This window comes from Suillus paluster, assembly GCF_016628075.1.
Source record: "Suillus paluster strain FC165 chromosome Unknown EDB91scaffold_16, whole genome shotgun sequence".
Taxonomy (NCBI): Eukaryota; Fungi; Basidiomycota; class Agaricomycetes; order Boletales; family Suillaceae; genus Suillus; species Suillus paluster.
Genome location: NW_024537576.1, coordinates 272,992 through 291,273, shown reverse-complemented (window position 1 = coordinate 291,273; position 18,282 = coordinate 272,992). Strand labels below are relative to the sequence as shown.

The 18,282-nt window shown below is 49.6% G+C and overlaps 4 protein-coding genes across 4 annotated transcripts; 1 reads left to right on the top strand and 3 right to left on the bottom strand.

Annotated features, from left to right (window-relative positions):
* Positions 1-1,678: 1,678 nt before the first annotated feature.
* Positions 1,679-4,110, bottom strand: EDB91DRAFT_193030 (O-methyltransferase-domain-containing protein). The gene is made up of 11 exons (XM_041326385.1): positions 3,449-4,110; positions 3,213-3,393; positions 2,928-3,163; positions 2,860-2,874; positions 2,750-2,810; positions 2,566-2,696; positions 2,405-2,509; positions 2,256-2,352; positions 2,136-2,206; positions 1,963-2,084; positions 1,679-1,914 (listed from the first exon to the last, which is right to left on the bottom strand). The coding sequence occupies exons 1-11, from the start codon at positions 3,680-3,682 to the stop codon at positions 1,839-1,841; spliced, it is 1,329 nt and encodes a 442-aa protein (XP_041178947.1). The 5' UTR covers positions 3,683-4,110; the 3' UTR covers positions 1,679-1,838.
* Positions 4,111-5,227: 1,117 nt separating this feature from the next.
* On the bottom strand, positions 5,228-7,942 carry EDB91DRAFT_1200164 (uncharacterized protein). The gene is made up of 11 exons (XM_041320649.1): positions 7,713-7,942; positions 7,427-7,650; positions 6,784-7,369; positions 6,703-6,731; positions 6,545-6,650; positions 6,311-6,495; positions 6,160-6,248; positions 5,956-6,101; positions 5,798-5,883; positions 5,727-5,741; positions 5,228-5,674 (listed from the first exon to the last, which is right to left on the bottom strand). The coding sequence occupies exons 1-11, from the start codon at positions 7,795-7,797 to the stop codon at positions 5,360-5,362; spliced, it is 1,866 nt and encodes a 621-aa protein (XP_041178946.1). The 5' UTR covers positions 7,798-7,942; the 3' UTR covers positions 5,228-5,359.
* A 6,403-nt stretch (positions 7,943-14,345) lies between these two features.
* On the top strand, positions 14,346-14,841 carry EDB91DRAFT_1123265 (uncharacterized protein; the record flags this gene model as incomplete). Its single annotated transcript, XM_041318310.1, has 1 exon — positions 14,346-14,841. A coding segment is annotated over one exon (496 nt), but the record flags the coding sequence as incomplete, so codon positions are not given.
* A 422-nt stretch (positions 14,842-15,263) lies between these two features.
* Positions 15,264-16,903, bottom strand: EDB91DRAFT_1236514 (S-adenosyl-L-methionine-dependent methyltransferase; the record flags this gene model as incomplete). The annotated part of the gene is made up of 10 exons (XM_041321470.1): positions 15,264-15,434; positions 15,489-15,595; positions 15,641-15,683; positions 15,705-15,761; positions 15,810-15,869; positions 15,896-16,018; positions 16,079-16,464; positions 16,486-16,568; positions 16,623-16,719; positions 16,873-16,903. The coding sequence occupies 10 exons, from the start codon at positions 16,901-16,903 to the stop codon at positions 15,264-15,266; spliced, it is 1,158 nt and encodes a 385-aa protein (XP_041178944.1).
* Between the last annotated feature and the right edge of the window lie 1,379 nt (positions 16,904-18,282).

The following is an 18,282-nucleotide window of genomic DNA, read 5'->3' as shown; positions in this document are numbered from 1 at the left end:
ATGAAGGTGACGACCTGATAAATTTCGAATAGCTTAGTTTCTATCTGCCAGCAAATGTCACAATACCAACCATGCGGACTGCGATGAGCTACAAAATAACTATAAGCCCGATTCCACAGGTCTCGACAAGTGTACATACCTCAAGGGTGTGCACGGGTACATCAGGTTGGTCCCGACGGAGGATACACGCGATGTCGTCTTTTGCCATGTATCTGCATACTCTCAAGCAATCTAGGCTTCCAGGAGGCAAATACCTGACTCCGTGTTGGCATCGCGTTAGAAGATGCTATATCATCCCAATGAGCTTCACCCTTCGTCGGGTTCTGGGACAGAGCGATGTAGGCGTTGGTCGTGCTCATTGCAGTCGGATTCAGCTGGATACCACAAGCGGAACAGAAGGTGCTAGCCTGGGGCTCCAGACCCCAGGCACCTCGTTAAGTAAGTATGACTCGGAACTTGTTCGATTCCCTCTGGCAAAAGGGACGGCATTCCACACACCCGAAACGCCTCGAGGTAGGATGTTCGTTTCAAGTTCAATAATCTTGTCAAGATTGAGCTATTAGTCACCGAATAACGTTCCTGCTATACGTACTAAGCTTACCTTTAGCCATCAGATGATGTGAGGGCATCTCTCGGGAGCCCCTTCCTCTGGCATGTAAGCTGACAGTGAGACGCGTTCACTCGAAGGATCTAAGCACATACTGTATCGTCCAAATATCAGTCAGATCCTATTTCGTCGAGAATTGAATGATTCGGCAGTCTCTACCAGTCTGAGTTTGAAATGCACAACTTGTATGACATCCCACCCAAATCCTGCCAGTGCCAGCCCCGAGTCTCTGACATTTATGTTGTACTAAAGTGACCACTGTTGAACCTTGCAGATCATAAGACCTAAACGCAAAGTCCAGCCTCTGAATCAGAGAGAAGATTATGCTGACGATTCTGACAGTTTAATCCTCCGACGACACATCGCACGCTGAGGTGACAAATTGAAGACTAGGAGGACGCCGCGTCCACCAGTGTGTACGACACGTAAGAAGAGTCATGACCGACGAAGATGATGACGCGATTGCAGTCAACAGTAGTCATCCAGTGCCCATGCACGTCAGTGCTGTCGAGCCGATGCGAGTCGCGCTCCTGGGGTGGTAGTATGACAGAGTCCACAGCGCGTGAAAAATGTTTTGGCGCAACAAGTTTGACCCCTCGCTCGACGTCGAGGGACGTGCACAACGAGCATGCGAGGTAACCATTTGTCTTCAAAAAGCTGCTCGGAGTTGAGTTGACAGATTTTAGGTCTGGATCTCGGAAATTATGACAACAGACTCCAGGAACTTCTCACGCATCTACCGTATCCCTCGCACAGCGAGAAAGAGGCTGAACTTCAACGCATCGTATCACGTTCCAAACTTGACACAAGTGACGCCCGGGGGTGATGTTGTTCACACATTTTCGTCCAGTTGGTTCCCTAGAACAAGGCCACGGAATTATCCGAGGTTAATGCGATTCCGCAAACTTTAAGTGCTCGGTGGGTACCACCACCCAAGTAGAGGATACAAACTAGGTATTATCACGCCTTGCACTTATCATTGCTGATGATGATGTGATTTCCTTCAGCATCGGTACTGGTGTTCTCAGGGCGTGGAAAGCTCGTCGAGAAGCCATCACACGGTGATTATATCGCGTCGAGCTTATCTTGGAAGTTTGGCCGAAGTCTATTCCATATACGTTGATAACTGGTTCCCAGGTACATCGCGAAACCCACCAATCTTAAGACGAGTTGGAGTATATGCAGTTATACATAAGCCAAAAACTACTACTAGCAGTTGGCTCGTGGATCATCATGCGGCAGAATACTCCAAGATGCATGCTTCAGCAAGGTCCCAGACCTTCTCCAGTTTCAGACCAGCAGCCGTGCTATTTCCCAATCAGGTGAGACCAAGGTAGCAACCAAACTTTACTCACGAGAGTGTGAGGCACTCTTGCAATGTTCGCTCCTTCGCGTTGTGTGCCAATAACATGGTCATGTCTTGTTGATACATGCGCATATTTCCAACGCCAAAGTTTGGAAGGAGCGGTTCAGGAGCCTATGTGCGTGGATGAACTAAGATGAATGCAGATCAGCGAACACAGCTTACCACAACAACTCCCAACATTGAAGCTTCAACTGCTGCCTGCTTGCGGCTAAGTTGGCGGAGCACATAGTCATCTAAAATTTGTCAGGGTGCGGACAACAGGTTACCTTACATTTGACGTACGGATAAGGACGCGGCTGTTTGGACCCAGCGCCTTGCGAACATTGTGGAGGATGAGCTTAGACTCGTGGTCAGGCCAGTCGTGAATGATATTTCTGAGCTGCGGTCACTGTTAACTCCACTGGTCATCGCCAACAGGGTTTTGCACTCACATAATAGATGTCCTTGCCCTTTACGGGCACTTGTTCGAAGAAGTTCAGCCCCTCGAACTCAACTCTGTTTTCTGCCACAGCTTCAGGGCACTCTCTTGCCCAGATCTAAATTTCGTCAGTTTGGTAATAAACACAACGTCCCGATGACTTGCGTCTCTCGCCTGAACCAATGCCTCTGGAAGATCATGTATTGTAATTTTTATGTTCTTGTGCATTTTGGCCAATGGCAGGGAAAATGCGCCGATACCTCCTCCAACATCGACAACGGTTGAGTACTTTTCGAATGGGAAATCTACCATCGGGTTAGCACAGATTCCCCCTGTCTTTGCGCACCCCAGCACTTACGAGTCAGGACAGCAAGAGAGCCCATGATGCCACTCATACCTCTCATCGAGCAATGATAACTCTGTTATAGATGTCAGAAACCTCTCGCGCGCAGTGACCAGCATCCCTACCTCACGTCGATCGTCCTACGGGTGAATGATATTAGAGGACTAATAGTGAGCAGCATTTACAAACATACGTCCTGCCTCATCCAGTCGAAGAACGTTCCTTGGATGCCCTCTTTGTTGTTGGCATACATTATCGGCGCATCCGTTGGTTCATACGAGTACCCAGTCCTCGGGTCTTTGAGAGACTCGTAGAACACTGATGCTCCCTTGGCACATGACTCCACATGAAGCGAGACCATGTGTCGGACAGGGTTCTCGCTGTGAAGGATCAGAGACAGACGGTTATTGGCAAAAACGTCCGTGTCAACTGGCGGATTCTGAGAAGAAATCGAACCAGACGACAAATGGCTCCTTACCTTCATTGTAGCAACCTCGCGTAGCTAGGAGACGCATCATCCTGGCCAGTTTCTTCGGCTCGATGTTGATAATTTTGGAGAGCTCATTGGCGTGAATACCCTCAGGGTAGTTCAACAGAACATTTGTAATATTTTCCCGAACAGCTACTCGCACACAGGCGTAATCGTACACTTGGACAAGCTGCGTGCGATCAAATCAGCGAAAGCAGAGTGCCTTTTATTATTCAAGTTCTTACGTTTATTGCAGTATGGGCAGGTGGAGCAAGTGTCGTGCATAGCTGAGCACAAGCACCTTCAAGTGTACGAATAGAACTCTTCAAAGCAATGTGGTCGACAGCATCGTCCAACGGATGGGGTTCCATCTGGTCAATGGAGGGTACATCACCGTGCTGCTCGTAAAGAGCGATGGCATCTCGTGCAGATTTAGTAATCAGAGTGAGAAGCGCCTCAAGTTTTGCTTTGTTGGCCATCGTCGTGTTGATAAGGGGGGCTTGCGGAAGGATGAAATAAGGTGATAAGAGGGCTGAGAAAATATTCGCAAGCCTTTATAACTCTGCCACAGGAGATTAACCAGCAGCTTCACTTCTTTAAGGTTTCCCTTGTGATATTTCCGTCTGATAAAAGACTGCTAGGGCCTAACACCTTTTGATGCTCTCAGGAGGTGGCCTACCCCAACCATCTAATCAGACGAATCCCACACGCTCAATGGCTTATCGGAAGATTAATAGAGTAAACCTTCGCGCAGCACTGGACTGTCCCCATAAGGTTGTCGGACAGTGAGACTCGCAGATTTGCTTCGAAGCGTATGTCTGAGTCCTCCTGAGAATTGATAAGGTGGTGGACCCTAGAAGTCTAAATTAAAATAGTCTACGGACCGCCGGCGAGATTACCACAACTCAGCCGGTCCGCGGCTGTTCGACATGCAGGCCTATGCGCTCGACATAAAGTAAGTGTGCGGGGTGCTGGCCGTTGGATACGCTATCAACTTTCAAGGGTAAGGAGAAGAACAACTGGTAGACGTGTTACACTCGACCTTCTGTCAGAGTCCGTAGCAACCATACGACCAGAGTTTCGCGGCATAGATTCTTGGGGAAGTTGCACCAGTCGTACTTCTCCATATTCTATGGACAAGTACCAGTGCTCGGAAGCGGTCTTGCTCGATTTGAAAACGAAGCCGACAAACAGTCTGGAACTGACATTTCCGCCTTAGCGTCGTCGTACACATCGCATGTACTGCAAGTTTGTGTGGTCCTCGAACTGTCCTCGCATGTTGGGAGTCTTTATGATCAACTCGCTGTGCGCGCATGAGTATATCGGGATGGTGCTCCTTTGCGCTGAGGATGAAATGTGAGAGTGTTGTGATAACATATATCATGTTGACCCCGTCGAACCGATCCCGACTTCTGAACGACTTGAACAATGTCAAGAAGACTGGAAATTGCTGAGGATGTCCCATTCAGGGATATGAATAGACTGAAGGAACAGCCTTTGGTCCTACATAGTAATAGCCTGAGTCTCTCGTTGTAGTCAGACCTTGAAGAAGTCTCTTGCCTTCTCCGGAACCAATGAACGTTTGAACCCAAATGCGTCAAGTTATTTTGGGCACGTAGTGCCACGCACTGCAAGCCGCACAACAGCAGTGACTAATAAGAATACCTAGCTACGCGCGGTCGACATTGTGAAAGGTAATCGATGATGTGTTGATGTCATGTGCTACTGTTGTTTCAACCCCCCGACACGATGTATGAAAGACGCGAAAAGATACAGTCGGTTTGGGATAGTTTGGGATACAATGATATATGTACAGCTTCCCGGGCCCAAATTAATTAACGAGCCAATTCTTAGGAGGAAACGCGGTGAGAACTTCATATCGTAGTGCCCACTTGATCAGGCTCCAAGTTGGTCCGCTCTCGCCCAAGTTTAGGTGTCATCGCGGCTCCATCCCTATTGTATGCTGGGCATGCGAGATGTAATTACTGTTTGAACATTTCCTGGCGCTTACGGGCAGGCTAGTTGAAGTCGACGGTCGTACCAACAAGTATATATATCTCCGTCTCGCTCAAGATATAAAGACAGCCTATGATAGCCTTGTAACATCAAACCGTCAAGAGGTTACCGTGACCAACATTGATATTCTGAAACCCACATCACATCTCATCGTCAGGACTGTGGTCAACTTCGCCAGAGAGACTTTCAGTTGAACTCCCCGACTCTTCTTCGTCGGATATCGTCTTCGCAAGACAAACTTCTATCATGCCTGCTCGGCGCAGATTGGCCTCCGTCGGATGCTCTACATCTTCCAGGATCTCACTGACAGAGGCTGAATGATGACCCAACCACAAGAGTTGCAGTGCGCCTATGTTTGGGATGGCAGCCTGACTATTGCGCGATGCACAGAATGCTCTTGTCATTCGTAGTGCCAATACCAACATGATCACCGAGGCAGACGCCGCAAATGATAACTAGAATGTTGTTCGATAAATGTTCATCACGCAGATACCATTACGAACTTACAGGGAGAAGGTTAATCTAAGAGATGTTTCATTAGCCAATTCATAAAAGGGTTTCGTGTAGTTTAAACTGACATTGAGGCGAAGGGCAATTAACTCCTCATTGACATTGGCCGTCCCATTGCCAGGTTGAAGTCCATTGGATGTGTCAATTCGTCCCGCTGAGCATGCGAGACAGAATGAATGAGAACAGGGTAACACTTGAGAAAGTCAAACATAAAGTGATCCTTTACCTATCCAAATGAGCTGTGAAGCTGCTTTCGCAACAGCTAGCTCCAGTTTATCCGGTCTCATAACGGAATTAGGGAGGGGAGGAGCACCACCACCACATTGTAATGCTTCAGCAGTGAGATTTAAGCCTACCAACGACATAATATACCTAGAAGTCAAATCGTGGGTAAGGCATTGCAGCAGGGCAGTCAAGACAAGGTTTTAACTCATCCGCGATAGAGGGTTCGAGATGACGTCCAGTTGCATCTGTAAATATATTCCCGCTACCGACCGGGATAGAAAGAGCTCTGCCGATCTGGAATAGACAGTGGATCACTGGACTTTCAAAAGCCATTGAACGAGTGCTGTATAACGTACTTCTGCTTGCCAAGGACCATAATCCTGATCTGTCCATTGATGCATTTCCCACTGCGCGGATGGCTGCCAGATGGGCATGGGACTAAGTAGACTGTTACTTTGTATGTCAACAACACCGTCTGTAGGATTGGCTGATAGCGAGCACAGCACAAAATACACCGGAACAACGTAAGACATATTGTTAACTGCAGAAGATTTTGTCATCGTGGCCACATTAGAAACAAGAAAACGCACACCAAGATTCCCAAGTCATGTTTACAGCGACCTCCTCTTGTACTGAAGGCTCGATCTCTAATAGTGTAGAGACCATAAGTAAGACACCGGAGACCGGATCTGCATACTATTGTGCAAACTGTCACTCAGCTTCTCAAGTCTACACGAAGAAGTCCTACCTCTTGAAGGATTTGTATCATATCTGACCCTGTAAACATGTCTCAGCATGATGCACAATCACCACAACCACAACGACGCACAGGGGGGGCTTACACTCATCGGGATCTGAGAATTTTTATCACCAGGAATCAACTGGACAGTTGCTGTGCTTGTATTTACGGAATATGTAACATTGGGAAGCAATCCGCAACGTGAGGTTACGGTCGTTGCATTCACAGTTACATTCCCTACTACCGAGCTTTTTTGGGCGGTGTCGTAGATTGTGGTGTTGGATAGCCCTACAGTCACCAGTCCAGACAGTTGATTGACAACTGGTAATGATGCGGTAACGGATTCCCAGTTCACGCTAGATCCATATGATAGGTCATCTAGCCATCCTAGTGTTGTTGGCACGGAAGTCGACATAGAAACATTGAATGTTTGAAATTGTAGGATGGTGGAAGACGTGATATGCAACACGGATATGCTAGTAAGGTAGGCTGTCACAGCAGAAGTCATCCACCACGAGGCAGGGATGTCAGTTTGTCGCCAGACACTACTGAGTGCAGAGCCGAGGCCCGCCCACGCGCCGGAGATGTCGTGAATGGCAGTCAATTTCAGACGCCGTACGAGTGTTCTTGAAATTGCAAGTCGTTGAGTAAGGAAGAGTAGAACAACCGTGTAGATCTAGATGAAGTTCTGTAACTGGTGCATAATTGACATGACATAACAGTGGACACGCACGGTGTAAAATGCTTGTAGTGAAGCACTCAGTATCACAGGCAAAACATTGTTGTTCGTTGGTGTGAATGAGAGAGTTATACGGTGTTCCCAGTGACGGATATACAAGATAAGAAGGACAATGTGTATCATGACCAACATGCAATGTAGCATGTAGCATGAGCGCGCAGAGAATGATCCATCACTTGTATTTTCTGAGGGATCGTTCGGGCGAGGCTTCCAGGACACTGAGGCAGGGATGTAGTTGTTGGCATGCAACAGCAGGGAGTCAATTGACATGAAAACATACCGAGCCAAGTCCTTGGCCGCTGAACAGGAGGATCCTTGCCATTTGTGGCTGAGATGAACCCCCTTTCGAAGAGATCTGGTAACATTGGTATCAGCGACGAGGTGTGCCAGGTAGAACGCAGGAGCGACAATTCAGAGCGACCTGTTACATATCGTTCCCAAATCTGAGAAGAAACGTACTTATCAGCAACAAAGTTTTACTTGCCCTGATATCACTCAATCGAACGTTACATTTGCGTTACATACTCATTTATATAACAGGCGTGACGTTGCCGCAACACCACCTTTCCAAATTCCAACAAACTTAATGTCTACCCGCGCCTGTATATACGTATACAAAGACCTTCGCCTCAACTTGAACTCGGATACAGTAGTACTGTCGTGCTTCTCATGTTCTGCCCTCCTCCAGCGCTGGACCTGATTATACCCCCCTTCGCATCATGATCCACTAATTTAAAGGCAGGCTGTCACCTCGCACCCATGAGTTCATTGAGCGCCTGCAATTTGATCACTTTTTAACTCCGTCCTCGGTTAGGACTTCGGCCTTCGCCTCGACGCACCGACCTAGATCTACGGCCACGAGTAGGCGCCTTAACTGTCTCTGAATACCTTCCTTCATCCCACTCCGATTCCCCACTTCGTTGCATATATAGTATACGTCCTATACTTCCCAAAGCTGTTTTCCTCTGTCACGTTCGCCGCTCTGGTTCTCCTCCACTTGAACGCGGCGCACTTCCCCACCGCTTGGGGATCTTCGGGACATCAATTATTTGACCTTTTATGTTCGCCGCCAAGACACTGACGTAAATAACTACAGTTGTCTCGTGAGTCCACTCGCTGAGCGCTTGCACAGAGCTCCGGGCTAATCCTTACATGTCCCTTCTCTGGGATAATTTGATATCTTTTCTCGGGTCCACACCACTATCTAACACTCGCTTTCTGGCCATCCGCCTGCCTATGCAAATGTCACCGCTGCCGCCGATGCCATCTCCTCTCTCGGCCTCCACCCCAACCTCCTTAGACTCGTGCCCATCCGCACACCCTAGTTATCCTCACTAGTGGATGCATCAACCAGAGAGGGCATGCACAGTAAGTAGTTAGTAGGAAAAATGCACATCAATGCATCGAGGAGGCCAGCCATACCTTTTTATTAAGTCGTTTGTATAGCAACAGTGTCAAGCAGTCTGCAAATCCGTGCGAACTACCGACATCCTAAGTCCTCAAGCTTGGCCCGGTCTGGCAAGGTCGAAAACCAACAAGGTGTTCACCACATGTATTATGTAGCACTGTCTCCAATGGCAACACTATTGCTGGAGTGAAGATGGGACAGCAACTCGTGAGGCATACATTGTGGGACATCGGTACGAGGAAAGTCATCGCTAAATGTCGGACAGAGCACACTAATACTGTGTCGTCAGTGTATTGAAGCTCAGATGGTGAGCGAGCCGTGAACGGTGACCATTCGCCTCCCCTCGTGCAAAAAGATGAGGGGTTCTGTGCTTCTGCGCCGATACTCAAACGACAGCGGAAGACCTTCCATCAATCCTGGCATCTTACCACTCCGTACTACACATTGGCGCCTCGCAGGGCAACGCAAGCTTCGCAATGTTCGCATGCTAGTTTCAACCTCATCTCTCCTCTCCGTCTGTCGAGTCTCAACCCAAATCCATCCTAACACCAGTCAGCGCCACGACTGCCACTGCACATGCGCCTGACTCGCAGCTTGCGCTCAGTTCCAGTGTAATCCCGGAATCAGCATTCTTACTTCAGTATTGACTTCGGGTTCATGTGTTATGGATTATCGAGTATGTTCCCCGCATATCCCTCCCACTCGAGATCAACTGAGAAGTTAGCACGTTGAGTACACTGCATGGAGAAACAGGACAGTAGATTATAGCATAATACCCGCCATTCGGCCCAATTTTTCATCACGCAAGTCGAGAGTACATGTCGGAAAAAGTCTATGGCCCACCTCTGATGCTGAAACAGCTTCTTCATAGGCCGCGTCATCTCTCTACTGCAAGAGTAACAACACTGGGTAGTTTGGCGAGGGCATGAATGCCACAGAGTTGGGTTTGGTGTTGTATGATGGTTGATGTCGAAGATGTTGTATCGCAGCGACCACGATAGATTGACTTGATGGGAGGGTTTCCAGAACTAATTGAGAATCTACAAGCTAACGCTAGCGAGGCTAAAGGCATCAGGATCCAGGTAAGTGGGGATCGCAAAATAGTCGAGTTGAGCGTGGATGGGCTCCTCGAGGTCTTGCATAGGCTTGAAGGAGTAAAGTCACGATATCTGCTCGGACTTGAAACTGTTAGGAACCGAAATATTTCGGACGAGTAGTAACAGGGGACGGTAGACTCCATTCTCAAACCTGCGTGCCGAGTCTGTAAATTAAAACAGGTAGCTATCGATTGGACGACTCAACGAGTACATTCGGAGGCACGTGTGAACACGTCAGATGGAAATAGCGGGTATTTCGGCATACCCGGGAGGAGATGGTTAGTGTTTTTCACGGCGGAAAGGAAAATCGGACCGTCATGCTGATATGATGCTGTCGGGTCGATGGAGACGCTAGCGCTAGGCGAGTTTCTGCAACGGTCATACGAGGCAAGTTCTACAGGACTTGTTTAGAAATTTCATTGTTGTGCCATGAGACTTTGCAATGAGACTTACATTCGCAATTTTGAATCTGGAACATTGCCAGCGTGTTTCACGTCAAACTCGAGTTTCTTCATACTTTCCTCTGAAATTTCGTTCGATGCTCTTTCCGTTTATCTGCTATCCTTGCTCGTCTTCTATCTTTCCCCCAATGACAAGCATTTGAGAAGATGCAGGGCACCAAGGCAATCGGTTGCGACCGAGTTGCGACGGAGCAGAAATTGTGCATCATCCTCTGCGGGAGGTGGAGTAGTGTGTCCAAGGAAGAGGCTACTGCGGCCTGCGGCCTGGTCTTTGCCAATGGCATGATTCATACACAGCCAGAAGTGTAAAGCCTATGAGGTCCTGCATATCATAGAGCGTGAATGTCACTCGATAGCGTGAAGTTGAACAAGACGGGCATTCAGGATCCCAGTGCATAATGGTTCATCTGTTACTACCTTCTCAAATACTAGGAGGGCAGCTCAGGGTGCGCGGATGTCGCCCGAAACTGGATGGTCCTGGAGTGCGTTCAGACCTCGATATCTGGTTGGTCGAACTCCGGCATAAGGCCGGCAGCCTCGTGTCTTCCTTCAACCAGGCAAGCGCCCACTCGTCTTTCAGCTGCATTCCACTACCATTCAACGAGCTGAACATAGTCCTACAACTGATTTGAACATCCATCCATTCGATCCAAGCAGCCTTGAAACATTACTATCACTCCACAGCTTGATCGTTTCCGAGCTGCCTAGCCTAATACCGTTGAACACACTGGCTGGACAGCCTGACGCCCAAACATAGCTTCATTGAAACAATTCAAGTTACAACTTAGACTTTGATTCTTCAATCAAGCGTACGTCCCTCGTGATAGCCGTCGCCTATAAGATGTCCAACTGACACACTGTCGAACAAAGCTAGTATTTTCCCGACGATTGCGTCACGTTTTACATCATCAATCTCTGTCGATGAGTGACCAGGATCAGTGTCAGTATCTCCTTCTCTTATCTCCTCTCGTGGTCTGACCTCATTATTAACAGTTCCTCGATCGTCTGAAGGGCCTTGGGAGAAGCTGTCTCGGGTTGCTGTCCCGGGTGCCGAATTTAACTCCCCTGAACGCCAGCCACATCCAAAATGTTTGGAAGGGACCCGGGTGGACCTTCTCGACTACATCTACAGATTGGTAGACAACCGAGAGAAGAGTCAAATCATTTGGCTGCATGGCACGGCAGGCGTCGGGAAGTCTGCTGTTGCGTTCACTGTAGCTGAAAGGATGAGATCTCTTAAAGTGACGGAGGAGACGAACATCGAAACACGGCTCGCGGGGACATTCTTTTTCTCTCGCAAGCACACACAACGCAGCACGAGTGGTCATTTCTTTGCGACGCTTGCCTACCAGCTTGCGAGCAATTTTCCCAGCGTCAAGACGCACGTCAATGGAGCTATCCGCACGAATCCTGCGGTTTTAGACCCCAGCAAGTGTCTTCACGACCAGATGAAGGCGTTATTTCGCCAACCTCTCTCGAACCTTCGATCGAGACTGCGCGAGTGTATGCCTCCGATGTTTGTTATCGATGCCCTTGATGAATGTAAACCCGAAACTGTCGCTGAGCTGATCTCCCTGCTTGGCCAAGCTCTTCGTGATCCTGATCTTCCCGTGATCCACATTCTGCTCACGAGTCGCTTGGAAGAGCGTATCCGTAAAGCCATTCAAAACGACGAGATGCGCTCGCTGGTGTGCGAGATACCGGTGAACACTTCTGGGGAGGGCGTTTTTGGGACCATCTCATTAGACGGCGCAGATGTCGACAACGACATCTATATTTTCTTGCAGCATTCCTTCAGAGACCTGCAAAGTCGTCACCCCGATTTCCCGCAGCCCTCCGCAGATGAGCTTGCACGCCTGGCAAGCCGAGCAGGCAGACGTTTCATCGTGGCGACTACGATGATGATGTTTATTGATGATGGAGATAATGATCCCAGTGACCAACTCGAGCTCATGCTCGAGCTAACGAGCAAACTGCTACCAGGAACGGAGGTGTACAAGTTATACGATGCTATCCTTTCCACATGTGCCGACCCCAAGCAGGCATATCTGCACTTATCTGTTGTTGCTGCCCTGGTTGACCCTATGTCGATCTCACAAATTTCTAAACTCCTTGGCCCTGGTCAGGGCAGCGGTGTCGAGACAACACTAATGCAGCTACGTTCTGTCATGGATATTCCTACCAACAGCAATCTCCCCGTGAATATATACCATTCATCCATCCGTGACTATGTTTCCGACCCCTCTAACTGCACCCTCCCCCAAGTACGCGGTATTCCATCACCCCATTCGCTACTCGTTCATTCCTCTCTCCGTTTGATGGTGAAGAAAATTCCGGAAAGCACAGCCCTCCTGGATGCGCTCTTAGAATTGACGGAGCACAGCCAAACTATGCAAATCCATGATCCCCAGAACTTACAACAATCATTAGCCTTTATTGTCGAACCACCAGAACCACTGCACGTTTTTACGGGTCTGCTATGGCTTCGGGGAGTTCGCGGTCCAGGTTCGTGGTCCTGGCTAGAAACCCCGGATGGATGTGCATGGCTGCAGACCCAAGGAGGGGATGACTGGTTGCAGACGGAGGAGGGGGGGAACTGGCTGCCCACTCGCAAGGGGGGGAACTGGCTGCAAACGCACGCGGGGAACACATGGCTGCAGACCGAGAGCGGGAGAGCGTGGCTGCAGAGTGGGAGAGGGTGGATATGGGCTCAGAAATGGCGACATGTCACTGGACACTCTGGCAAGCCAAAATGGCTAGACAACCAGAGCGAGCGAGAGTTTCTGGAGACCAATGGAGGGCAAAAGGGGCTGGAGACGCGGAGAGAGTTGCTGGAGACCAACGAAAGGCAAGAGTCACTGGAGAGCGAGAGAGAGTTGCTGGAGACCAATGGAGGGCAAGAGTCACTGGAGACCGAGAGAGTGTTGCTGGAGACCAACGGAGGGCAAGAGTCACTGGAGACTGAGAGAGAGTTGCTGGAGACCAACAGAGGACAAGAGTCACTGGAGACCCAGAGAGAGTTGCTGCTGACCAACGGAGGGCAAAGATGGCTGGAGACCTATAGAGGGCGACAGTTGCTGGAGACTGAGGGAGGGCAACAGTGGCTGGAGACCCACGGAGGGCAACAGTGGCTGGAGACCGAGAGAGGGCGACAGTGGCTGGAGACCGAGGGAGTGCAACAGTGGCTGGAGACCGAGGGAGGACAACAGTGGCTGGAGACCGAGGGAGGGCAACAGTGGCTGGAGACCGAGGGAGGACAACAGTGGCTGGAGACCGAGGGAGGGCAACAGTGGCTGGAGACCAAGGGAGGGCGACGGTGGCTGGAGACCGAGGGAGGGCGACGGTGGCTGGAGACCAAGGGAGGGCGACAGTGGCTGGAGACCAAGGGAGGGCGACAGTGGCTGGAGACCGAGAGAGGGCGACAGTGGCTGGAGACCGAGGGAGTGCAACAGTGGCTGGAGACCGAGGGAGGGCAACAGTGGCTGGAGACCGAGAGAGGGCGACAGTGGCTGGAGACCGAGGGAGTGCAACAGTGGCTGGAGACCGAGGGAGGACAACAGTGGCTGGAGACCGAGGGAGGGCAACAGTGGCTGGAGACCGAGAGAGGGCAACAGTGGCTGGAGACCGAGAGAGGGCAACAGTGGCTGGAGACCAAGGGAGGGCAACAGTGGCTGGAGACCGAGAGAGGGCGACGGTGGCTGGAGACCGAGAGAGGGCAACAGTGGCTACAGACCCAGAGTGGGGGAGAGTGGCTGCATAGTACTCCAGGAGGGCAAGACTGGCTGCGGACCCCAAGCGCGCGAAAGTGGCTGGAAAAAAGCAGCGCGCGAGAGTGGCTGGAAAAAAGTAGCGGGCGAGAGTGGCTACAGACATGGCAAGGGCGAAAGTGGCTGCAAACACAGAGCGGGCGAGAGTGGCTACAGACGCCCCATGGTCAAGTATGGCAGATGACTCCAGCAGCATCTGTCTGGGTAACAATGGATGAATTCTCGAGCACATTGGAAGCCATCAGCGAGTACACAATCATCCCAGAAATACCTTTACGGCCAGCTTTTCAAGTCATCGAACAGTTCAAGAACTTGCCGGATTTCTTGGGCTTTCCGGCATTCGTGGCATTTCAACCCCAGGATCACTCCACACATGTGTTCCAAGAAGATCGTCGTTTACCAGACATAGAGGTCATCTATGCTATGACGGCGTTTGCAATTTTTGCAAAAGAAGCACGGGAACAAAGCCGATCAGCCTCTGACGCTCTGAAGTACGCATGTCAAAATTGGTCCTTCCATCTCTCGCGAGTTCCTAGTCCATGGGATGACAGGCTCAACACTTTATTCAACCTCTTTTGGGATCGTCACTTGCTCGCCTGGCTCGAAAGGCAGTGGTGCATGAAAGGCTTGCGGTCTTGTCTCCTTATTTTATCTGAAGGGCAGAAACTTGCAAGGGTGTGTGTTCTCGATGATTTTCGTGATTCAGCACCTGACCTGCGCATATAGGAACGCCTCCAAGCTCCACCGGGGCCATCTCGGTCATGAATCTGAAGCTGTCAATTTTGTACATCCCGTCACGCCGTCCTGTTATTGCGCATTGATTATTTTCATATCATTCTTTTATGTTGCTCCAGTGTCTTTAGCTTTCATTGTATTTCCAGCAGATCCTCCGTTTCCAAGTCATTGGGCGAGAGAAATAAAAGTGTTGCTTTTCGTCATCCCTTCTGACTATAAATTGAACAGTATATCAGGACTACTTGTTGGCCAGTGTGGGTGTATAGAGCACCTCACGACACACCACGACTGTCAGCGTACGACAGGTTAACACTAACGGCACCAATAGATTGTGTAAAGGTAAAATGTGCACTAAGTAGATTGTCACCGCCGTGAGGCACGCGCACTCCTCGCACGCTGGTTCTCAAACTGTTGTTTGATTCCTGCATAGCCTGCCCGGTCAACTCGATGTAGATAATACGAGCCACCTCCGCTTCCCCATGAAACGCTGCCAGAGCGGTCGGATAGTTCAGAGACGTCAAAGATCGCGTCCACCTGCGAAATTCACATGAGATAAAATGTATGAAGAAGATAGGCATCGTCACTCACGTTGCGTTCAGTAACGCGTGAGTTGAGAGAGGAAACGAATGGCTTCAAGGAAATAACAATGGCACCCTCTTTTAAATCAAGAAACCGCGGGCATAATGCTTCGTTTACTGTAATATGATCAATATTTTGAAGCACAAATAAAATTCACTGACGCGACTGCTGGAACACCTTATTATTAACCAGCACAACATCCGCCTAGGGTAGCAACTCAGTGACTCTCCGACTAGTCAGCATGTCTCCTTCTTCTGACTCCACCTCTCCTATCGAAAGTCCCTACGTCCTACACCGCTTCTTAATTTGCCTCAGCTGCTCTCTCCCCACCTCCGCGGGAGTAGGCATCAGCTCAATTCCGTAGATTCTGCAGCACGTTTCCAGGCTCGCCTGCACGAGCAGATTTCCCACCCCACATCACATCCCAAGTCCAAAAACAAGGAGTCTTTGTGGAGATGTGTAGCAGCAATGATATCTGAGGTGAACGAGGGTAACAGCTCGCCGTATACGTCGCTCGAAAATGCTTCGTAGCGGTTCAACTTCAGAGCATGCGGGCCTACGGAGCGTTAATAGGTTTCGTCGATTATGGGCATCAGCACCAGGTTGGGAATCCCGCCTGATGGCCAAATTTTGATGGCCTCTATAAGTACATTCGGAGGGGCTGGTGTGAACAGGTCCGATGGAAGTGGCAGGTATTTCAGCGCACGGAGGAGCTGGTTAATATTTTGCATGGTAGAAAGGAAAATCGGACCGTCACGCCGTCGGATGGAACGCTGGAGGATACGCAAGTGATTTGTTCCGCAAAGGTCGTACGAAGGGAATTTTACAGGACTCGATTGATCTGAATCACCCGAGAGCTGCGTGAGCGGTGAGGATGGTGGCGTATTATCGACATCTTGTAGAAAATCTGTGGGTAATGTTCCAAATAGCGCTTGCTGCGCGGGCGTAATGTAGCTTGGTATTGTATCAGAATCCACGCTTGTAACTGGTGATGGTAGTAACGTACATTCGAAGATAGTATACAGTGATTGTTCTAAGCACATGATTGGGTTGTAGTGATCTGGGTCCTTAGGAGCCGGTAAATAATAGCTGCATGCGACGTGAATCAGCAAAAAGTAGAATAAGACACCGCGCGAAACGCACGTCTCATAGGCATTAGCATTAGAATACTCGAGTTCAGTAGCAGGATAAGATTTAGCTTCAAATGACGTGTCGCTGGGATTGTCCGAATTCTTGAAATCTGCAAGGGATGCATGGACTCTCACAAGTCTTGTGTGATCGCGACAATGTCTTTATTACAGACACGGTACTGACAAAGTTCTCACCTGGTAACCCGTCTTCAGTTATCCACAACTGTCGATGACGAAGGAGATCAGCCGGGGGAAAAGTTGACGTTGATCGAGAACGACTATATAGACGCCCATCAGGAAAACCCTCTGCTACAAATTAGGCTAAGTATGTCAAACTTTCTCTAATTCATGATAATTTCAATAAAATAGACAACTTAGCGGTTTAGAGAGACTTTTTTACTGCCCAACTTATGTAATGCATGCTAATTTAGTGAGGATTATCTTATTTATGTGAATTTGCAACTAAGGCCGAACCTGGAACCGGACTGCGGCAGCACTAGCCCGAAGTTGTTTTCCTCTGTCACGTTCGCCGTTCTGGTTCTCCTCCACTCGAACGTGGCGCACTTCCCCACCGCTTGGGGATCTTTGGTACATCAAATATTTGTCTTTTTATTTCGCCGCAAGACACTGACATAAATAACTCGTGAGTTCACTCGCTGAGCGCTTGCACAGAGCTCCGGGCTAATCCTTACATGGATAATTTGATATCTTTTCTCGGGTCCACACCACTATCTACCACTCGCTTTCTGGCCATCCGCCTGCCTATGCAAATGTCACCGCTGCCGCCAATGTCATCTTCTTTCTCGGCCTCCACCCATACCCCCTTGGACTTGTGCCCATCCGCACACCCTAGTTATCCTCACTAGTGGATGCATCAACCAGAGAGGGCATGCATAGTGAGTAGTCGCTAGGAAAATGCGTGGCAATGCATCGAGGAGGCCAGCCATACCTTTTTATTAAGTCGTTTGTACAGCAACAGTGTCGAGCAGTCTGCGAATCCGTGCGCACCACCGATACCCTAAGTCCTCGAGTTTGGCCCAGTCTGGCAAGGTCGAAAAACAAGAGCGAATGATGCAAGGTGTCCACCACTATGTATTATATAGCACTGTCTCCAATGGCAACACTATTGTTGAAGTGAAGATGGGACAGTAGCTCGTGAGGCATACATTGTGGGACATCGGTACGAGGAAAGTCATCGCTAAATGTCGGACAGAGCACACTAATACTGTGTCGTCAGTGTATTGAAGCTAGATGGTGAGCGAGCCGTGAACAGATTCTGGGACAGGACAGCGAGAGTGTGGGATGTTCGGAGCAACGAATCCGTCCGGGCATTCAAGCTTCAGCTACTCGGTATGTACTCAGGCGTCTGACGCAGTGGATCCGTGTCTGTGTTTCCTCGTTCGTCTTGAATAGTCTTTTGCAGCTGCCCGCCGCTCCTTCTCTTAGCATACAGACAACGAGATTTTGCTAACTTCTTTTCCTTTTCGTATAGGCCCCCCACTTGTGTCAATTTGTTTGTCTGCAGAGTCATGCATTCATTTCCTGGGTGTCAAGCCTCACGCAGGGTGACCTGATAGGTGCCCAACCGCCCATCACACTGAAACCCTAGGTTCAGGCCATGCCCCAGGCCGAAAAGCCTTACTGCCTACTCGATATCTCACCTGTTTCTCTCT

Excerpts from the sequence above, each read along its gene's own strand:
- EDB91DRAFT_1200164 (XM_041320649.1), bottom strand. The coding sequence starts at position 7,797 with ATGTTACCAGATCTCTTCGAAAGGGGGTTCATCTCAGCCACAAATGGC. Across the intron at positions 7,651-7,712 it reads GCGGCCAAGGACTTGGCTCG|TGTCCTGGAAGCCTCGCCCG; the intron begins GTATGTTTTCAT and ends TCCCTGCCTCAG. Across the intron at positions 7,370-7,426 it reads CACTACAAGCATTTTACACC|ATCTACACGGTTGTTCTACT; the intron begins GTGCGTGTCCAC and ends AACTTCATCTAG.
- EDB91DRAFT_193030 (XM_041326385.1), bottom strand. The coding sequence starts at position 3,682 with ATGGCCAACAAAGCAAAACTTGAGGCGCTTCTCACTCTGATTACTAAA. Across the intron at positions 3,164-3,212 it reads GCGAGGTTGCTACAATGAAG|TTGACACGGACGTTTTTGCC; the intron begins GTAAGGAGCCAT and ends AGAATCCGCCAG. Across the intron at positions 2,353-2,404 it reads AGGGCAAGGACATCTATTAT|CTCAGAAATATCATTCACGA; the intron begins GTGAGTGCAAAA and ends CAGTGACCGCAG.